Consider the following 23,057-nt stretch of genomic DNA (forward strand, 5'->3'; position numbering starts at 1 on the left):
TATTGTATGTAAATAAATATACTACTCTATCACTTCACACGTAAATACTAGTTCCTCTAATTGTTGTTAGTCCAGACTCTGGACTGTAATGTTGTGCATGAATGATATGATACGCCTTCAATAATCATACATATGAATGTCATGATAGTCATTATTTCAGTCTTAATTCCCTTTTTAATTATATCTATGTCTGTAAAAAATCCATGCAGGACATTTAGGCCTCTGTATTGTAGCTATAGTTTTTTTTTTCTACATTTATCCTTTTGTCTCTGTTGTAGTTATTGCTATAGATTGCATATTTTAAGATCTTTTGCTTTAAAAGTTATTGTTTTAAATATACAGAGATCTTTTGCTTTAAAGTTATTGTTTTAAATATACAGAGATCTTTTGCTTTAAAAGTTATTGTTTTAAATATACAGAGATCTTTTGCTTTAAAAGTTATTGTTTTAAATATACAGAGATCTTTTGCTTTAAAAGTTATTGTTTTAAATATACAGAGATCTTTTGCTTTAAAAGTTATTGTTTTAAATATACAGAGATCTTTTGCTTTAAAAGTTATTGTTTTAAATATACAGATTTCAAGATGATGATGATATATTTGGGCTTGATAGCCGACCATCTCCCAGAACTAAATCTCCTGGTTCCAGAAACAAGGCTTCACTTGATATGGACTGGCTTGAGCTAGCTTCTTCTAACCCTGCCACAGCTACCAGCGCATCCTCGACCCCTGGAACAGCAGCGGGTGTGAGCACGACGGTAGCATCATCCACTAAGCCTCCAGTACCCACATCAGCAGTCACGACCAAGCCGCCAGACAGCCCTAAGAAATCTCCAGTCGCAACCAGTCAACAGGCGTCAGCAGCCAAGCTCCCTCCAACTAACACTGGCCAGAGTCCTAAAGCTTGGCTTGGGCTAGCAGACTCCGAGTCAGACGATGAGCTTTTCAAACCAAAGAAATCGTCAGTCAGGAGCGCATCTCTCCCACAGAGCCCAATCGTGTCTGCCACTGCTTCACCCCGGGTAGTTCACAAAAAACCCACCAAGAAAGACACATCACCCAAGCCGGGTAGCAGCGTCTCAGAAAACAAAGAAGAGGAAGATGACTGGCTGGCCAAAGTGAAGAGTCAGAGGCAGCAGGTACTGGCCAAGGAGAAATCTGAAGAGACGGGTAGGAGCTCTGACCAAGTGGACGGAGATGTACACAAGTCTACTTTTAACAAAGTCAAGTAAGTTGGGTCGATTTATCTGACAGTTGTGAATAGCTAAATCAAATTGATTTTGAGGTAAATGTTGACATTGCCATTAAAATGTTGAAGTCAAATAAGAGTGAGCTCTTTGCAAATTAACTTTAAACAATTTTTATTTTTGTATGTCTTCCACACTTGTTTATTCAGAAGCCAACATTTTGAAAAGTTACTTTATTCAGTTCAGTTATGAGAGCCATTCATAAAAACAAAATAATTCTTTCTTCAATATCTATAGGCCTATGTATATTGCATATGTTCATACATTTTCTAGTTTATCATAATGTATTTGAATTTAGTTTCTTTACGGAAATCTACAATCTGTCAAAAGTCTCTGATGAAAAAGTTGAAATTTAAAACAAAAAAGGCTGGTTCAAATATAGTATTATTTTACTTTTAGTAGATAGGTTTTTAAAAGTAGTAACACAAGTTCTTGATGAAAATGAAAATTTTTTTTTTTAGTGTCAAGCTTGTCAAAAATGTCCTTTTCCTTTTCAGTGTTGATGTCTCCCAGATGTTTATCAACACACAAGCTAACGTACTGAATGACTTATTATCTCCCCCTGCTGAACCAAAGTCTGCTGGGTAAAAACTGGATACTTTTTTTTTTGTCTCTTTGGGGCTGGGAAATTAACAAAGTTTAGAGATGAATGCTTTTTTAAAAATTCTAATATTGATAAGTCCATCCTTTTTTTTTTTGAGCAACTTAAATTGAGTTCAATTAATTTTTGTTTTCATTTGTTGTTAATTGTAACCCTTTTGTTTTGGAAGAGCACAAGTCAAGCTGTGCTGGCTGGCTGTTATAGTTTTGGTTTACTTGATATTGTTTTAGTTATAAATACCAAATTTAAAAATGAATTGAACTTTCTATTTATCCTTGTGAAGATCTAGGATGCACTTTGAGACATTAAATCAAAATCCCTTCATCTATCCTTTTATTGAACCATTGGGGCACCATACAAGAACTGTCAACTGTCTTTCTCCATTCCTCTCTGTCCTTTGCCTTGGGGTAGAATTTCATTCACTGACAGGCCTGTCCATTCTTTGACATAGACTGGACAAACCTGTCAATAAAAATCCCATGCACGGTAAAATAATATAAAATAAAAATGCCTGCCCCCCCCCCCCCTTTCTCAAAACAGCTAAAATAAAAACCTGAGGTCATAAAGGGCTGAGAATGATTTAAAGTGATTGTAATCACAACAAATCTCCGTAAGGATCAATAAAGCAGTCTTAGTCTTAGTCTAATTTTTAGTTAAATGTAACATTAAAATTTTTTTTTTTTAAATTCTCAAAAATGTTTTATTCTATTCACAAATAAAAAAAAAATTCTTAAATTCATTCACTCTTGATAGTCTGACAGTTACAGGACTGGTGTCAGAATACCAAAAAAGTCAGATTACCAAAGGTTAGCTTGTATTTAAAAGAATTTAACTGTACAAGAAAATTCTATTTATGATGAAATAAATTATTCTCTTAAGGCTTTTATTGATAGAAAATAAACAATAGACGAAAAAGACAAATTTATTGATAAAAAAATACAAAACATGTGATTTTAGCTTTCACAAACTGAACTAAATTAAAATTTAAGAAAATCTACATTCTAAACTGAAACATATAACACACTAAAGTAAACATTATTTACATGAATTTACATCAGTGCTGCATTGAATTACTGAGTGTTTTGCATTATACAAAACATATGATTTCACATTTCACGCACTGCGCTAAAGTAAAATCAAAGCCAGCCTACATTGTAAACATATGTACTAAAGCATAATTAAATACATGAATTTACGTCAGCGTCAAATTACTAAGTGTCAAGCTATCAAGAGTGAACTGTTTTACATTTACAAGTATACCAACTCTTTTAGTCAGCACAGCTCTAAGTAAAACAAGCACTTAGCTTCACACACTTCTATAAGCTCTCGGCCACATAAAATGCTGAAATTCTACTATATAGTCTCTTTATGAACCGCAGTCTCAAAATCTTATCGCTCTATTTGTTAAGAAACAATTTCTCTGAGTAGTCATGTAATAAAAAGTGATGTAGTTTAATAACTCATTGAGTACTGTATCTCCAGTGGGCCAAGCTGGGGGTCACCAAGAACACAACTTAGTTACACCGTCAGAGGTGGACAAACTTCAGGTGAGACTTTTTTAGAAGCATTCTGACTTTGATGAAGCTTAGAAACATTAGTTTAGGGAATTATGGAACTATGTTTGAATGATTTGAAATGTCATATTTAAAATCATATTTTCACTATTTAAAATCTAGGTTCAAATGTTGGTGCTGTTACTAACCAAAGCTCTACGATAGACCCAAGGCTAAAATTTTCTGCTTCGCTTCTCAATCAAGATCAGGTATGTTGTGATATTCACATATGATAGTACATTCTTTGGCTTCTTTCTCCCATCCTGTCTGCACATGCTTCTGTGTATCTTCACACAATGTGTGGCTCCTTCTGTCTTGGAAGACAATGTATGCACCCAGATGAGTCACTGGTTACGTCTTCGCCAGATTTTGCCACAGTTCATGCATGTGTATGCATCTGTTTTAGGGCTAGCTGATAGGACAGCTTTCTTTTTTTCTCAATAACATCTCCCTTTTTTTGTAAGTAATCCAGATCTTGACTAGTAAATTTCAGGAATTCCTTCAGAAATGGAGATTATTGCATCCTAGCCTAAACCCCCTGCAGTGTGGTGGCAGGGAATAGCAGGCTTGGTGCGTAGCTGGGACTGCAACATGCACCCAGGCAACCATCTTTGATATTATTAGAATTCTATCTATTTGGGCTCTCTGTAAACACTGCTCTACACAACACATCTCATGAGCGTGACAACAAGATAATTTAATAACCAATAAACCAAACAATTGGCCACACTATACACTAACTGCAAATGCTTTACTGTACATAACTGTACTGCTATACTAAACTCTACTGGTCTCTCTGTCTACTCTGTCTACTCTTGGGCTACTCTCTGTTGTGGACTAGTTGTGGACTAGTAGGGGAGAAGACTTTTGTGCTGCCTTTAGGCACTCTGCAAACACCACTCAGCTTGAGTTGGGATTGTGCATTTATGCCACTAAATATATTTAGGCCATGAGGTATGCATTGCAGACTATGGTCATGATGGTCTTGAGTTCAAAACCATCCCCTACCATCCTGCAGGAAGTCTGGTCTAGAACATAATATTATTCATTTCTAAAGGAACATCTGCACGGCAGCTTAGTGGTTAAGCACTTGGCTTCCGAACCTAGGGTGCAGGGCTCGAACCTCGGTGAAGACTGGGATTTTGAATTTCGATATTTTTAGGGTGCTTTTGTGTCCACCGAACTCTAATGGGTAATTAAAGTAATACGTAAAGGCAGTTGGTTTGTTGTTCTGGTCACATGACACTCTGCTCGTTAACCGTTGGCCATAGAAACAGATGATCTTCATCATCTGCGACAGATCGCAAGAACTGAAAGGGGGAACTTTACTTTTTTTTAAAGGAACATCTGCAATGTATACGACAAAACAACCATGATGCTAAGTCTTGAAGTCCATCATTCAAACCACTTGCTGCCTTGCATTGTTATGTATTTCAAAATTGTAAGCATGATTACAAAAAACACAAAAACTACATGTGATAAAAATTGTTGATTGCTGTGTTCCACTTGTTCAGGCTCAAAGCAACTCTGCAGCGTTGTCCCCTTCTCTCCCGCAAACAGTTGTCCAGCAGGCAGTGAGTCAAGCTCCCCTGCGGCTGGACCAGCCCAGCCATCCCTCTTACCCACCCCAATACCAGCAGTCCCAGCAACCAACACCCTTGCAGCCACAGCTACAGCAGCAGCTGGAGCAGTTGCAGTTGATGCAGCAGCAAGAGATGCACAAGTCAGAGCTGCTGAAGAAACAGCAGGAGCTGCAGAAGATGATGCAGGATGTTCAGAAGCAGTATGACTCTATCTCTAGGACAAAGGTTGGTCAAAAGTCTTTTCTTCAACTACACATGACTCTATCTCTAAGACAAAGATTGGTCAAAAGTCTATTCTTCGACTACATATGACTCTTTAGGACAAAGGTTGGTCAAAATTCTTTTCTTCAACTACACATGACTCTATCTCTAAGACAAAGGTTGGTCAAAAGTCTATTCTTCGACTACATATGACTCTTTAGGACAAAGGTTGGTCAAAAGTCTTTTCTTCAACTACACATGACTCTATCTCTAAGACAAAGGTTGGTCAAAAGTCTTTTCTTCAACTACACATGACTCTATCTCTAAGACAAAGGTTGGTCAAAAGTCTTTTCTTCAACTACACATGACTCTATCTCTAAGACAAAGATTGGTCAAAAGTCTTTCTTCAACTACACATGACTCTCTAGGACAAATTGACTCTCTAGGACAAAGGTTCTGGACTTAATGAAAAGGAAATGTTTATGTTAATTTGTTTTTTGATGTAGCCCTTAAAAGAAGTTCAGAAATTATTTGTAAGAAACATTTCTATATACAGAACCTTTCAAAACATCAATACCCCCCTTCCCCCCATCTTCTCCCCCCCCCCCTAAAAATGGTACCATTTTACATTACATTAACATCAACATGGAAAGTGTATTTGCCAAGTACCCTATCATTTTATAAGCAATATTTAAATATAGAAATAGAAAAAGAAAATCACTTGCATAATAGTTTGGAGAAGATTTTAAATAAATGTGTAGGTGCCTACCAGTCTTCAAAGAATCAACAAATGTTTTGTGACAATTACTAGAGACTCACATAGTTATTTCATTACTTTAGAGTCATTTTAACCTCATTTAGAATTGAAAACATTACCATTGTTGATGAAACACAAACATCTATCTCTGTGTATGTCTGCTAGAGTGTCCTGAAATATTTTATTTTTCTTACATCAATAGTCACAATAAGAACATGCTGAGTGTGTCAGCAGAGATAATTGAGTATTTTATTTTATAAATTAGAGATGTTCCTTCAAAGAAAATGTTAATTATGTACTATAAATTTAATAAAAAATGTCTTTATATTGAAGTTTTGAGTGGTATGATATAACTTAATTGCTTCAGAATTATAAAAGTTTTGCAAAGAGTTTTCTGACTTTTTGCTCAATTCTCTTACTAGACATTGTCATCCCCTGCCGCTGTGAATTTGACAAGATATTTTCCCTGTACAGAATAAACTATGAATTTTTAAACTAAAGTTTGAAGAATTTTTCAGGGTTACTGTCTAGCTGCAGTTTCAACTCACACTTGAATACTGTTATTGCATGTTTAGGAATTTGGCGTAATAAGTTATTTGTTTCATAGAATGGTAAAGTTTTTCCTAGAGATTGTGTTGTGAATATTAAAAACAAAACTAGGATTTTAGGAAGGATAGCGAAAAGTAAACAGACTACTTTTGATGGCTTTAGAGAGAGGCAGGTTTATAGAAGAAGAGATTTAGCTTGGCGACATTTGATGGTTCTCTTCATTATTATTAAACATATTAATTGACAATGTTCATCAGCCTTGAATATATTTGTATTGTTAGCCTTTTGCCTGTGTTAATTGGTTTGTTTACATGAGTGTCATCTCCATCCACACAAGACACAGGGCGGAGGCGCCTAACAATTCTAATTATAGCATAACACTTAGTATTATAAGCTTATTCTCAGACAATTGCTAATTTAAAAATAAGAGATCTATTATATAATTTGTATATGTTTGTGCAGCCGTTGGTCCAGTCCAGTCAGTGGATACCTTCGTTCACACAGATCACTTCATCAATAGAACTACCAGACTCTTTACCTGAGGCCCATGCCAAGGTCTGTTCATTTCATTCAATGTTTCCTTTTTTTTTTATTCATCTTTCTCAATTCATTTTGTATTTTTGGTTTTCTAGTGTACAGCTAATTCTCAAATGCATAGTTCTTGATATGTTGTAGTTTTTCCATTGAAACTGGAGTTGCATCAAATTCTGTTCATCTAAAAATTAGCTTATTTCAATTACTTGTACAACCTGTTGAATTTGTTTTAAATTAGATGTGGATTTAATGAAATATTTTTTTTTAGCATTTAAAACTATCCAGAAATGTTAAATTCCCTATCTATACTGGCAATATGAAATTGTATACAATCAACTTAGTGATGCAGTAAAGATACAGTTTGCTGTAGATCCTTTCAAAAAATACAAAAGTAGAAATTTGTGGTTCTTGTTTGTACATAACATTTGTAAGTTTAAAAACATTAAAACAATTTTGCACATATCAAATTTTTGGCTAGGTGGTTAATTGGACCAAAACACTCATGTCCCAATGTGGTCTGCTAATTAGATTTGACTGTATATGCAAGTAGAAAGCTGAAAGCCTTGTTATGTCTTGTCTATCAGTTTTTATCAGCAGATATAGTAACCAACTTTCCACCTTGTTATGTCTTGTCTATCAGTTTTTATCAGCAGATATAGTAACCAACTTTCAGCCTTGTTATGTCTTGTCTATCAGTTTTTATCAGCAGATATAGTAACCAACTTTCAGTCTTGTTATGTCTTGTCTATCAGTTTTTATCAGCAGATATAGTAACCAACTTTCAGCCTTGTTATGTCTTGTCTATCAGTTTTTATCAGCAGATATAGTAACCAACTTTCAGCCTTGTTATGTCTTGTCTATCAGTTTTCATCAGCAGATATAGTAACCAACTTTCAGCCTTGTTATGTCTTGTCTATCAGTTTTTATCAGCAGATATAGTAACCAACTTTCAGCCTGGTTATGTCTTGTCTATCAGTTTTCATCAGCAGATATAGTAACCAACTTTCAGCCTGGTTATGTCTTGTCTATCAGTTTTCATCAGCAGATATAGTAACCAACTTTCCACCTTGTTTCGTTTCAGACTTGCCTTTATAAATTTATTTTATCTTAGCCCATACCAAGAAGGCGCTGTAGCTAAGCGATAAAGCGCTTGGCTTCTGAGCCAGGGGATTTTAATTTCAGGATCTTTGGGTCCTTCTGAGTCCACTCAGCGCTAATGGGTAACTGACATTATTTATTGTCGTGGGAAAAGTAAAGTTGGTCGTTCTGCTGGCCACATGACCCTCTCGTTAATTGTGGGCCACAGAAACAGATGAACTTTACATCATCTGACCTATAGACCGCAAGGTCTGAAAGGGGAATTTTCAGCCCAAACCACCCCGCTGGATGGCAGGGGACGGCTGCTAGCAGAGTTCGAACCCAGGAGTATCATGACAACATTCCGGAGAGCCAACCACTCATCCTGGCAGACATCCTAGAAGAAAACATAGTATACACTTGTTCTATATAAGAAGTTTGGATGTACATTAGATTCAGCAGATGTCTGGAGGTGAATATTTTGTTGTATTCCAGATCAGAAAGTTGGAGCTAGAGAGAACGTACACAGAGTCTCTGCTGGACAGTCTAAAGAGGAGATATGAAGAGGAAATTTTTGCAGTAGAGAGCTCATACAAGTCAGTCTGTTACCTAGCTGTTGTTTGTTTTTATTGTGGTGCACATTTCTTTGTTTATTTTGGAGTGAATATTGACTATGTTTAATGTTGACAGAAACAGACTTCAGATCCTGGAAGAGTCCAACAGAAAGAAAGAAATCAGGTTGGTTTTTACATAACAGATTGAAATGTTTATTTTTATAGCAGTATCATGTCTGAAAGTTATAATTAGTAGCAAGTTTCTTAGACTTTTATATTTGAGAGCTTGTGTTGTCATTTCAAGACTTCAATCTTGCTGGCTCTCTTAGACTGTAATGTTTCATTTTTTTTTAATGCTAGTTAGAAAATTTATGAGGGTGTTACTGGATGTCTGTCTGGTCATGCGGTATGACCTTATGTTGACCTTATCAACTTACCTGATGTTGACCTTTCTCTGCGCAGGCTGAGAGAGGAGAATGAAGAGCTGATGCAGCAACACCTGAACAAGGTCAGACAACTGGAGCAGGAGAAAAGTGACCAGAGCACTGCCCACTACCGTAAGTTGGAGGACATGGAAAGAGAAAAGGCTCAAGAGTTGGAGAAACTGAAAGAACAAAACAGGTGAGTCAGAGGGAGGGACACACTGATGTCAGAGGGAGGGTCACATTGATGTCAGAGGGAGGGACACATTGATGTCAGAGGGAGGGACACATTGACGTCAGAGGGAGGGACACATTGATGTCAGAGGGAGGGACACATTGATGTCAGAGGTAGAGTTACATTGATGTCGGAGGGACACATTGATGTCAAAGGGAGGGTCACATTGATGTCAGGGGGAGGGGGAGACTTTGAAGTTTTTTTTATGAGAATTGAATCAATATATACATTAGAGACATACTACCAGTGTCTGTTGAAGTTGTCAACAGCAATAGCTTCTTCTACCAGCTTCCTGTTTGCTAAGGTTTAAAAATTTAAATCTTCAGTAAATAGTTCATCAGTCTAAGACTAAGACTGCTTTATTGATCCTTACGGAAATTTGTTGTGATTACAAGGACTCTTTTCTCATCTCAGTCTGTACGAAAAGTGAAATAAAGAATACCAGGTAAAGAGGTCATAAGGGCAAGATACCAAAAAAAATATTACCGTCTCTCTCAGAATGCTAAAAGTCTCTACAAGTAAATGTCTGATGGGATATTTCTATTTCAGGTTGACTCTTGCAGCTCTGAAGAGAGATCACGAAGAAGCTTTGGACAGACTGGTCAGTGCCAAGAACCAGGAGATTAACAAGATAGCTAATGCCAATGACACATCCAGGTTAGTGCATGACCTATTTTTTTTTGGTAACAAACTTTGTTCCCTGGCTTTTGTTTTTTGTTTTTTTCCGGTTACAAAGTAACAAATTCATAGTTCATTAAATTAACTTTGTCTATGTTCCATCGTAATCAAAGTTTTTGTATTGAATGGAACAAACAATGTTTACATTAAGCTCTCTGAAAAATATAATCACTGGCTTCCCTATTGGTTGGGTTACACAGTTTAGTTAATACCGATTACACAGCTCAGGTAATACTGGTTACACAGCTCAGGTAATACTGATTACACAGTTCTGGTAATGTAAAAGCCTTGCTAAGAACTGCTTTTTTTGTGACATTGTTTTGAAAGCATTTAATGAAATAATCCAAAGAAAAGCCCCTCGTCAGAGATGACAAAAAGAAAACTTAAATAGACCCCTGGTGGACAAGGGCTTTGTCTGCATTGGATATGGCAAAATATGCAGGTCGCAATTGAGTTTGCATGGTAACATAACATACAACCATTTTTTTAAGACCTTGCAGATGATGTAAAAGTCATCTGTTTCTCTAGGCCATAATCAACGAGGGTGTGTTGTGGCCAGCACAACGAACAACTAGCTTTACTTTTCCCCAACTTATGTCAGGTACCCTTTAGAACTGGGCGGACTCAGAGGTGCCCTAAAGATCCTGAAATTAAAGATCCTAGTCTTCACCAGAATTCAAACCTGGGCCCTTTGTTTCAGAAGTCAAGTTCTTTAGCACTTAACCACTTCCCCTCCACATAACATACTACACTCAGCTGTAATCTTCAGAATCAAAAACACTATCTTTTTTATAGTGAAGATTGTCTGGTTATCACAGCTTTGTAAATCTTTCTTCTATAAGTTAATTTTCTTCTTTTGTTTTACATGTTCTGTAAGTTCTTACTCTATACTAACTCTATACTGTATAAGCCAAGGATGACACCATATTTACTTTGGTTAGGCTAATATTAGAATACATCTTCGGTTTGGGACCCCTCAACTCAAGAAAACATTAAGAAACTGGAACAGACATAAAATAGAGCAGTGAGATTCATAACAAACAAATATTCACATTTGACTAGAGTAACACCTTAAGTAAAATCATTAAATTTAGAAAGCCTTCAGGATAGAAGACTCAAAAGTAAAGTAGAAATTATACATAAAACACTGAACCATAATCTTCAAATACAAAAAACAACACCTAATAAAATACTCTGAAAGACACAAAGATAAAGTCACATTCCTTGTTCCATATGCTAGGACAAATTTGTACAAATGCTCCTTTTTCCCATGCTATCAGAGCATGGAATGGTTTGCCTGAGCTAGCCAGGAAAACCAGTGACTTTGCAGAATTTAAGTCGTTGCTCAACATGCATGACTAGATGCATGACGCTTAGGACGTGATCATCTACTTTTTTGAAGTAACGTCTGTATTATATAAGATAAGAAGAAGATTTCATTCAAAGTTCTTTTGTTTGTCATCAAGTTCTTCTTTGTTGTAACTAAGCCATGAATGTCTTTACATTTGTTTGCCTATTCAGAAGCCTGACAGTTGTAGTGGAACAGATTTCCAACAATGCCAAAGACTTGAATGATCTCCAGAGAAAAGTGGAGGCCTGGAACAAACAAGGGCTAGATGAAAGGGAGATAACACTTAGGTCAAAAGATGAGCAGCTCCAAAGTGAGTTCTGGTTGTTGGCTTGAAGGAAAACTCGAGTCTGAACATTGAATTTTATTGTATTTAAGCTAAATATTTTCATGAAGATTTCAAAAAAAAAAATTAGTTTTTGTTTATGTTACCAGATTTGATGAAATTTGTTTCTACTCATGTGCAAATTATTGACCTCACAAAATTCATGTCATAGAATATTTATAAAACTGGCAATTCTAATGCTTTATTATTATCAATGAGGGCCAATTACTCAATTTACCAGAGAATATAGTAGCAATAGCTATATCTTAAGTTCACTATGTAATCATAGACTTCAATTAGTGACTTCTGCTAAGCTAGGCTTCATGAAGGCATCCTTACCTTCCAAATAATAATAATAATAATCTTTATTGTCCTTTGGGAAATTTGTCTTAAAATTTGTGCATTACACCAAACAAATTATTGTAACTTTAAAAAAAACAAAATATACATTCACACCAGACTCATTCATAATTTACATGTGACAAAGTTTATATCAGATTGTTTCTATTTTATGATTTGATTGCCAGGGGAACAAAAGAGTGTTTGTGTCTGTTTGCCTTTACTATCGGTGTCTTGTATCTCTTTTGTGATACCTTTTTTTTTGGCACTTTCCTTGATTTGGGAAAAAAAGAAGGGAGGGGGGTGGGGAGGTTACCAAATTTTTTAGAAATACTGTCTTTTTTATTTCTTATGGTGAAAACATATTTATAACTTGCATAAATAGTTCTAGAATTCAAGCTTTTATAAGTTAAGAATATCTGCATAAAACACTTTTCAAAATAATTATTTAAATTCTCAACAAGCATGCAGAAATTAATTCTTGCTTCAAGCTGACTAATGTCGCCCTCAAACAACTGAACCAGACGATTGTTAAATATTTCTCTTTGAATGTCTCGTGTCTAGTGCTTCAGGAGAGACTGAAGAGACAAGAAGAAGACAATGAGAGAGAAAGAAAGAGACTAGAAGAATTGATTGTTCGTATGGAGTCCCAGCTAAGGGAGCAAACCAGGCTTATGGAAGAGGTAGTTTTTTGTAACAGCTTTTATGATTACAGATATATATCAATGGGTGCTGCGAAGCACTTGATTTCTAAACACAAATTAGGTTAGTATTTCGATTTTGAATTTCTGAATTTTTTAGGACATTCTTGAGTCCACCCAATAGCATTTGATTGCTTTTTTTTTTTTTTTTTTGCCTAAAGACTCAAAGAGATGAATTTTAACTTTTGTGTTCAATTTTTCAGGAGAGATGGAAGCTGAAGCAAGACCAGAGTCGTGCTGAAGCTGTGCAGAGATCTTTAGATGAGGAGCGACGTTTGTGGTTGGAGCAGCAGACTAGGGAAAGAATGTCTCTAGAGAGAGCTAGGGTAAACTTTAAAAAAATTATCGAACTATCAAAAAATCAAAGCATTAGGGTTTATGAAAAGAAATTTCTGTAAATCAAATAAGAACATAAAACTAAAATGTTATTTAACCTTGGTCAGGCCAATAATAGAATAGGGCCTATGCATCCTCTATTTGGGAACCCTCAACTCAAAAAAAACATTAAGAAAAGTGGAACAGACACAAAATAGAGCAGTTTGATTCATAACAAACGATTATTCACATTTGACTAGAGTAACACCTTTAGTAAATTCACTAAATTTAGAAAGCCTTCGGGATAGAAGACTCATTAGTAAAGTATCAATCATACATAAAACACCAAACCATAATCTTCAAATACCAAAACAAAATTTAATAAAATACTCAGAAAGACACAAAGATAAGGTCAAATTCCTCGTTCCATATTCTAGGACAAATTTGTACAAATGATCCTTCTTCCCTTGTGCTATTAGAGCATGGAATGGGTTGCCTGAGCTAGCCAGGAAAACCAGTGACTTGGCAGAATTTAAGTCATTGGTTAATATGCATGACTGAATGCATGACGTCTAGGACGTAATCATCTTTTTTGAAGTAACGTCTGTATTATATAAGATTAGATAAGATAGGGTAAAATTAGCTGTAGCTAGGATAAAGTTAGCTGTATCTAGGGTAAAGTTAGCTGCTGTGTACTAAAAGTTTGTTTATAAAAATTTAAAGGTGTACCAATCCTTCTTCCATGGATTTAAGAAGAAACTAGTTACCATCACGCATGAAGAATTTTTTTTTTTCAATTTTTTAAACTATACTTGTACATTAACCTCTAATAAACTGTAAGACCTTTAGCAGACTGTCAAATCCTCATTAAACATTATCCACCTATATCCTTTCAAAGATGGTTGATACACTGTTATTCTTTTTCGTCTTTGTTAAATTCAGAGTCTTAACTCTTTCCACTCAGTTGACATTAAAAGGATATTTGACATTGTTCTATAGATTCCTGAATCAGATCAACTAGTTGCTAGGATAGAAAAAACTTGCAAACTTAAAACAACAATGAATCTGAAAGATTCTTAAAATGTTTCTTTTCAAAAATAACAAATATATTTCTATATAGATAGAAAATTTGTCATCTTTGTTTACTATCAAGCTCCTAAATTATCTCTAACCTAAAACTGAACATTTATGTCTGAACATTTATATCTGAACATAACTAGTTTGGTTCTAGATTAAACTCAATAGGTAAATCTATATTCTATTCTTACTAGCAATGGACACTGACACTAGTGTCTATTATAAATTTCTTAAATTAAGTCTATTATCAGTTGATTAAGTCTATCAATAGGTTCAACTTTGTCCAGAGAAAAAAAAAAAAGAAGCAAGTTGTTGCAATTTTAATTTCTCACTTCAGGACAATTTGTTGGAAGAACAACATAGTTGTACATCGCAGATCACAGACGAGAGGAGACTTTTAGCCGAGGAGAGGGCCAAGTTCCAGATAGAACAGAAAACAGTTCGTGAGAAACTTCATCAGGACACCATAAAGAGAACTCAGGTACAACTAGTGTTGATAGTCAATCAAGTGCACTCAGGTACAACTAGTGTTGATAGTCAATCAAGTGCACTCATGTACAACTAGTGTTGATAATCAATCAAGTGCACTCAGGTACAACTAGTGTTGATAGTCAATCAAGTGCACTCAGGTACAACTAGTGTTGATAATCAATCAAGTGCACTCAGGTACAACTAGTGTTGATAGTCAATCAAGTGCACTCAGCTACAACTAGTGTTGATAGTCAATCAAGTGCACTCAGCTACAACTAGTGTTGATAGTCAATCAAGTGCACTCAGGTACAACTAGTGTTGATAATCAATCAAGTGCACTCAGGTACAACTAGTGTTGATAGTCAATCAAGTGCACTCAGGTACAACTAGTGTTGGTAGTGAGACTTGCATTACTTTGTCTTCAGGTAATTCCCACACAGTCCTTAGAAACCTGTATTTGTGCTGTATGTCTTTCAAATATAAAAAAAAAATAATTTTTGATTATCTGTAAGCCTACACCACTTTTGTATTTGAAATTAAGTATGCATATTTTATGTACATACATATACACCATTTTTATAACAAGAACAAGATTACAAAGAGAGTTTGTGTTACACAAACTCAGAGGCGGCCCCCGTCGAAGTCGGATCCCTGTCGGATCTGCATATTCGCAAATAATATTCAAGAGGTGATTTAATTTTGATGTAAAATGTTTTACACGTTTCGGATGTTCCTTCAGAGTTGAAGATAATTACTTCCTAGTCCAAACCTCCCGCAGGACGACGGGGGATGGGAGCGGGCAGGGTTTGAACCCTGGGCCATCCATAAATCTGAACGACAGTCCAGCGCGCAAACCGCACGACCAGGCAGCCATCCGATGGTCAAAAGTAATAATGTTTCAAAGATTAATTTGCCGTAAATTTAAATTTAATAAAAAAATAGTAGATTAGTTTTAGTATATTAAAACATTACAATATTGATCAAAACGTTTGGAAATGAAAATCTACACTTTTTTTTTACACTTTAAGTTTAGAAATTGAAATTCTACATCTTAATCTAGTCTATTTTAGTCTAAACTAGATCTAGAACTTCTAGATCTAGACTCTAAAATAATTTTAATTAGAATATAAATCCAGATCTAGATATACTGTAATAAAAATCTAGATCTAGTTTAAAAAATCTAGATTAGATCTAAATCAAGATATCATTCCTTTTTTTAAACGCGAGTCACATAACGAGGCTTAATAAACATTACTATACCGAGTTCTTTTTTTCATTTCATTTGAAGAATTAATTCCATATAACGTCAGAGGGAAAAAAAAAACACTACGTCACACGGCCTAGCTAGACTAAAAATCGCCTTCATCTATAAGAGCCATTTATCGAGTGTTCATAGACTTTGGTGCACCGAGTGCGTTCTTTAAGCATTTCATTTAAAGAATTCATTCCATATGACGTCAAAGGAAAAAAAACACTACGTCACACGGCCTAGCTAGAATAAAAATCGCCTTCATCATTACGAGCCTTTTATCGAGTGTTCATAGACATTGGTGCACCGAGTGCGTTCTTTTAGCATTTCATTTAAAGAATTCATTCCATATGACGTCAAAGGAAAAAAAAACACTACGTCACAAGGCCTAGCTAGACTAAAAATCACCTTTATCAACACGAGCCATTTCTCGAGTGTTCATAGACATTGGTGCACCGAGTGCGTTCTTTTAGCATTTCATTTAAAGAATTCATTCCATGTGACGTCAAAGGAAAAAAAAAACACTACGTCACACGGCTTAGTTAGACTAAAATATGTTTTCATTAATGCAAGCAATTTTTTCGAGGGTTAATAGACATTGGTGCACCGAGTGCGTTCTTTTAACATTACATTTAAAGAGTCCATTCATATGACGTCAAAGAAAAAAAATTCCATTACCTCACAATAGGCTAGTACCGGTACCATAAAAAAAAAATGTCTTTATTTACACGAGATATTTAACGAGGGTTCATAGACATTGGTGCACTGAGTTCTAATAGATATTATTTAAAAAGGATCAAAGCCACATTGTTTTTTCGTTTTGTCTGTCAGTCGGTCTGTCCGTTATCTTGATATAAAAAAAAACAACTAAAAGTTATTAAAAATTGATTAACCTTTATTTTACGTTTCAAAACATCGCAATAATTTTTAGGTATGAACACAATTGAAAAGTTTATATAATAGATTGTTCCGGATGTTTGTATAAATAGTAAAAGAAAAAGAGAATTTCAGATAAATGTAATACCGTTAATTAAATTTTTTGGATGGTCTCGTATAAAAATTAGATGTACTACAGCCACGTGGAGAGATTTTCATACCTTACTTTGGTGTTTGGATTCTGTTTTCCTTAAAAATCGGAACATAATATTAACGATAATTAGATTTTTTAATGTTTTAGGTAGAAAGTTAAATGTACTGTAAGAGAGTAGTGAGTTAAAATATTTTTCATAAAAATCCGTAAAAACATTATTTCGTAAATGAGAAGATTATTTGTTTATTAATTAGAAGAGGGAGTTCAAACAATTATTTGGCGTTAGTAGATTTTTAAATAAATTCGGAAATTTCTGGCGACGATTTGTAAGAAACAAAATCCGGAACTTTCTTTATCGATTACAAAACTTCTATGTTATGTTTTACAAGAAAATTAAATGTCTAAAAAGTAATTTTCAGTAATCAATTCTAGTAAATTACTTTTTTTAAAAGCCTTATGCGATTTCAAACAATCATTAGGCATAATTCATGTTTTATTAAACAATATCCGGAACATTTTTACAATTAATGAAATATAAGTCAGTATAGAGATTATGATTTAGCATTAATATGCTATTTACATAAAAAACGGAACAACATATTATTGATAATGTGTTTTTGCAACGTTTAAGCATGGAAATTGAATGTAATATAAGTTAGAAGAGCAAACAAACATTTGTTGGCGTTGATTAGTTTTGCACAAAAAAATCCGGAACAATCAATTTTAGATACTTAAAACTATTGAGATGTTATGGGAGGAACATTAAAGGGTAAATCAGATTTTCAATAGCTTTTAGAGTTCTAGTTTTTTAAATCTAATCGTGACGGACAGACCGACCAACAGACAAAACGCACAAAAATAAGCTTCTTTTATTCGGATGGGGGCACTAAACAAAAAAATAAATAAAATCTGATTTTTAAAAAAAGTTTAAGGAATTGGTTTAGCACCTGATCATGTTGCGACGTTACGCTACTGCACGAAAATCGCTGCATAAAGAGTCCATTTAAAAAAATGTGCGTGATATTTACATACAAAGTACATTATTAGCCTTTATAAACAAACAGAAATGTTTTTTTTTAATTTTAGCAGCTAGTTGACCAGAAAAAACTTCTTTAACTATTATTTGTATTTGTTGTAAACATTTCCTGTACATTTTAAAAATATATTTGACTTAGTGATACTGAAAATACACAAAAATTGTCCATCTTTGTTAGCATATTGTAACATTGCCTCCCTTACATTTACGTAATTGTTTTAGAATTGGTGTATTTTTATGAAAAAATCGCTTGCATAATTAATTTTATAAATTAAACGGTTTGCTTTTAGAAAACCAAAAGTAGCCGTTGCACCTAAACTTTTCAAGCCGGATTTAATGATGAAATAATATTTTTCATATCTCTTCTAGTTTTCGAGATCTGAGTGTGACAGACGGACAGACGGACATTTTGCACAAACCTAATAGCGGCTTTTTCCCCTTACGGGGGCCGCTAATAAAAAGACAATTCAATAACTGAATGGGATCTATTAAATTCATGCAGTCGTCATTATTGACCAATTAGCTATCAAGATCATCTGCTTTATTAACTTTTAAGTTACCCTGGTCAACATTTAGTCTATAAAGTTAATTATTATCTTGACCACTTAATTCTGTTGATCGTCTTTGAACATTGTTATATGAATAACTGCTTGTATATCTGCACACCTAGGCTGAAGCTGAATATGAAGTTCTGATGAAGGCCATTGCAGAAGAGAAAGTCCAGCAGGCCAGCAGGCTGAAAGAACTGCAGAGGGAGGAAGAGAGGATCAACTCTGAGAGAAACAAGCTAGAGAGGGAGAGGGCTCAGATAGATCAGGAGAGAGAGATGCTGGCCAAACAGGCAAGACAGATACGGGAACAGTCTGAGGAGATTGACCGTGTCACAGAGGTAAGTGATGATTCAATGCCTAGTTCAATGGACTTCATTCCATTTACTGAGGTGATAGTCACCAAGCATTGGAAATATCATGCACTATATCATAAGACTGGTTACATAAAAAATGTATTTATAAAGCCCTGTTACCAAACATAATGTAGGCACTATGATAACACAACAGACATAAACACAAGAGGTTTATTTAAAATTTTTACATATAATATCCTTCCATCTTCCCTCTTTTTTTTTTTTTTTTTTTTTTATCAGACTTTTGATAAAAAAAAAAGCAGATAAGCTATCAAAGGCAGGTTCATCTATGGAACAACCAGATAGACCTGTTAACTACCTCACCCTAAGGTCAATGTTAGTCAACAATCACAAAGAGGAGTGGCTCAACCAATGGGCATCAGGAAACACAGGCAGAGCCATGTACAGAGAAATGACTACGCCTAACAAACTGGACAGTATTAACTTCCTCCCCCGCAAAGAACAATCTACAATCTTCCAACTAAGAACAGGACACACACCACTATTAAATTACCACCTGAACAAAATAAACTCCACACAACTACCCCTTTGCAGACACTGCGCCCACCCCTTTGAAACCGTAAACCATATCCTCTTTGAATGCCCCTCCCTAATCCACCTTAGGCAGACCCTACTTCCACTACAGCCCAACATAACCAACACCCTGTACGGCAGTGCTGAACAGCTGAAGAAAACAGCACACTTTTTTCCTTGGCACAGTCTGCAAAAGAGCTCACAGCTCAGCAGCAATAAAGCTGGCTAGAAGAAGAAGAAGAAGAATCAGACTTTTGATGTAACCTTTTGTTGGTTTCATCTTGCAGTTAACATAGAGCTTGGAAATTCATTTGTAAATAACATATAAGACTTTGATATAACTAAACTTAATATAACAAATTTGGCTTTAAAAAAAGTTCAGCAATCATTGACTCTAGTGAGATAGACATAGTGGCTGGCTGGTAGAGACATATTAGAGAGCTTTGCTTCTGAATAAGTGGGTCACAAGTTTGAATCCTAGTGCTTACTGGTCCTTTCAAATTCCTAATTTTTAGTCCAATAACCTGTAATGTTTACCTGAAATTAAGACAATTGTTCATGGTGCTGGCCACATGACACCAATGTTAACCATCTGCCTTAGAAAGCAGATGAGCTTTACCTTACAAGTTTCAAAAAGAGAAGTTTACTTTTTTTTACTTTATGTTTACTTTGTGTGATGTGTCGATGCTGTCGCAGGCTGCTCGCAGGGCACAGAATGAAGGGGAGCAAGCCATGGAGGAAGCCTTCCACGTCAGCTCCCAGATAGAGAGAAGAGAGACAGACATTGAAAAGAAACTGAGTGCCATCAAGTTAATGGAGGAACACATCACTGAGGTATAGGAGATTCAAAACATTTAGAACCACTGGCCATATTGTAGATTGGTCTTTATCTCTAGTTTCTAGTGTCAAACATTTAGAACCACTGGCCTTATTGTAGATTTGTCTTTGTCTTGAGTGCCTAGTGTCAAACATTCAGAACCACTGACCTTATTGTAGATTTGTTTTTATCTCTAGTGCCTAGTTTCAAACATCTAGAACCACTGGCCATCATGTAAATTTGTTTTTTATCTCTGGTGTGAGTGGTGTCTAGTGTCAAACATTTAGAACCACTGGCCATATCATAGATTTGTCTTTTCTCTATATTGCCTCGTTTCTGAGAAAGTTATTAAAAAAAAAAAAGGTGTATACTTATTTTATTTTAGCTTTTTTTTTTTTTTTTTTTTTTTTTTTTTTTATGAATATCAAATTTCTTACTTTAAAAAAAATCAAAGCAACTTGCACGATCTATGCTCAGATATAGTTTTCATGTTCTTGAATATTAAAAAAATAAGTTAACTGTTTTCTCTCAACTAAGCCTTCTCTTCCTAACACAAAAAAAAATGTATTGAAAAAAAAATGTTCATTTGAAATTTATGCTAGAAGTTGTTGAAAAAAAAATGTTCATTTGAAATTTTATACTAGAAGTTGTTCAAAAAAATGTTCATTTGAAATTTATACTAGAAGTTGTTGAAAAAAATGTTCATTTGAAATTTATACTAGAAGTTGTTGAAAAAAAATGTTCATTTGAAATTTTATACTAGAAGTTGTTGAAAAAAAATGTTCATTTGAAATTTATACTAGAAGTTGTTGAAAAAAAATGTTCATTTGAAATTTATACTAGAAGTTGTTGAAAAAAAATGTTCATTTGAAATTTATACTAGAAGTTGTTGAAAAAAAATGTTCATTTGAAATTTATGCTAGAAGTTGTTGAAAAAAAATGTTCATTTGAAATTTATGCTAGAAGTTGTTGAAAAAAAATGTTCATTTGAAATTTATACTAGAAGTTGTTGAAAAAAAATGTTCATTTGAAATTTATACTAGAAGTTGTTGAAAAAAAATGTTCATTTGAAATTTATGCTAGAAGTTGTTGAAAAAAAATGTTCATTTGAAATTTATGCTAGAAGTTGTTGAAAAAAAATGTTCATTTGACATTTATACTACAATATATTGAGGCACTATATCTCAGACTCACAATGCTTTGTATTATATGAGTTTTTCAATCAAGTTTTGACAGTATTTTGACCCTTTGAAATATCACAACTATCTGATGGTTTAATTTTTACTTAAGAATTCATTGGTTTATTCTGTTGTCAAACACTGGATTGTGCAAGTGGAATTGTCACACTAAAATGGCCTAGTAGCTGACGAGCTTAGGCAAATAGGTTTTATAGCAAGCCAAGTTCAAATTACTTAATGAAATCTCCTTCTGAAGTTCAACATTGTGCATGTTAAAATTATTTTTTTGTTCTGTTCATTTCTTTTCAAAGGAAAAACTTCGCTTGGCCAGGGAGAAGAAAGAAATGGACAACTTAAGAAAGTCTCATCTGTGTGTGAATTGTCGATCTCCACAAAATGGTCTGGCCGCTCTACCACTGATACCACAAAATGGTGAACATAATTTGTTTATTTCAGATCACTTAACATTTGATTTGTAAACATTCATATTCAAATTTTGTCGCTCTGGACTCCCTTCTGTTGTGTGCGTACAGTTATTTTAATCTTAAGTGATGGTCACCTGCATAACACCAAGTAACGTTGAAAGGTCAAATGTAGAAAAAAAAAAAAGTTAATACTGTCAAAAGTTTCCCTTTCAGACCTTCCAATCTATAGGGCAGATAAAGTTAAGGTAATCTGTTTCTTTGGCCAATGGTGTCAAGTGGTCAGCACAACAGCCAACTACCTTAACTTTCCCCAACTAAAGTGAGGTACCCATTTAAGTTGGGTGGACTCAGGGGCGCCCTAAAAATCCTAAATTCAAAATTCCAGTCTTCACAGAGATTTGAACCCAGCACCCCAGGTTCGGAAGCCAAGTGCTTGACCACTCAGCCGACGCATGCCCCAAGTTAATACTGTAAAGGAAAAAAAAAAACTTGGCACACAATAACATGGCAGTCCAGATAAGTTAGATAACTCTGTTAAGGAGGAGAAAATGCAGATTGTGCTGTTTTTATTTTATACAGCTTTATGCCTTTATATACTTTTCCAAGGTCTGTCTCACCGGTTAAATTTCTGTACTTCTGTGTCTTATCTTATATAAGAAGATAATTAGGTTCTAAGTGTATCCATATTTTAATCTAGCAGTGCATGAGTTAAATATATTCTCTTCTATGTGGTGTCTCAGTTTGAGCAACACTGGTGTAAAGCTAACAGTAATAAGTGGCTGTAGACTGTATTGGCCTTCATATTATGCTCAATCTGATGTGGTTGAAGCTATTGTCCAATGGGGTGAAAGCTTGTGGCTTTATTTCTGACAATTATTTGTCTTCACCTAAAGAATATTTCATTTGTTGATAACAATTTGTCTGTAGCTACAGTCCAATGAAATGTGGTGAATATATTCCGTCAGGTTATCACACTCCGCTGGCGGTCACAGCACCACAGTTCATGATCCCATCACCTGGTCATCAGATGGTCACTAACCCACTGGAACAGATAGCAGCCTCTATAGCCAGTGACAGGGCTGTACGCATGCTCAAGATACAAGCCATCAAGGTAATTTTTTTATTGTTCATTTATAAACGCACTTAACCCATTGCAGCCTGATGCCCCAGCTTTGTTCCATTACTTTTATTTGCCTATGATATTAATATAAAGACCTCCTAAACAAGGTTCTCCTCCTTGCCAGCTCTTTGTTGTCCAACTGTATGTTCTTGTTCAGTCTATGAAGTTGAAAAAACACATTTAGTTTGTCTTCTTCACC

The 23,057-nt window shown here is 34.9% G+C and overlaps 1 protein-coding gene across 1 annotated transcript in view; it reads left to right on the forward strand.

Annotated features, from left to right (window-relative positions):
- The window catches only part of LOC106057922 (fas-binding factor 1-like), a 38,589-nt gene that overhangs the window by 13,111 nt on the left and 2,421 nt on the right, over positions 1-23,057 (forward strand). The window contains exons 15-32 of the mRNA XM_056018788.1: positions 576-1,226; positions 1,743-1,829; positions 3,329-3,393; positions 3,523-3,608; positions 4,914-5,207; positions 6,952-7,044; positions 8,596-8,696; positions 8,791-8,838; positions 9,117-9,275; positions 9,861-9,968; positions 11,511-11,650; positions 12,566-12,684; positions 12,906-13,028; positions 14,432-14,575; positions 18,551-18,769; positions 20,015-20,152; positions 21,625-21,745; positions 22,704-22,849. Coding sequence (XP_055874763.1) covers positions 576-1,226; positions 1,743-1,829; positions 3,329-3,393; positions 3,523-3,608; positions 4,914-5,207; positions 6,952-7,044; positions 8,596-8,696; positions 8,791-8,838; positions 9,117-9,275; positions 9,861-9,968; positions 11,511-11,650; positions 12,566-12,684; positions 12,906-13,028; positions 14,432-14,575; positions 18,551-18,769; positions 20,015-20,152; positions 21,625-21,745; positions 22,704-22,849 — 2,842 coding nt within the window. The remainder of the gene's footprint in view (positions 1-575; positions 1,227-1,742; positions 1,830-3,328; positions 3,394-3,522; positions 3,609-4,913; positions 5,208-6,951; positions 7,045-8,595; positions 8,697-8,790; positions 8,839-9,116; positions 9,276-9,860; positions 9,969-11,510; positions 11,651-12,565; positions 12,685-12,905; positions 13,029-14,431; positions 14,576-18,550; positions 18,770-20,014; positions 20,153-21,624; positions 21,746-22,703; positions 22,850-23,057) is intronic.

The sequence above is a fragment of the Biomphalaria glabrata genome, chromosome 2 (assembly GCF_947242115.1).
Source record: "Biomphalaria glabrata chromosome 2, xgBioGlab47.1, whole genome shotgun sequence".
Taxonomy (NCBI): domain Eukaryota; kingdom Metazoa; phylum Mollusca; class Gastropoda; family Planorbidae; genus Biomphalaria; species Biomphalaria glabrata.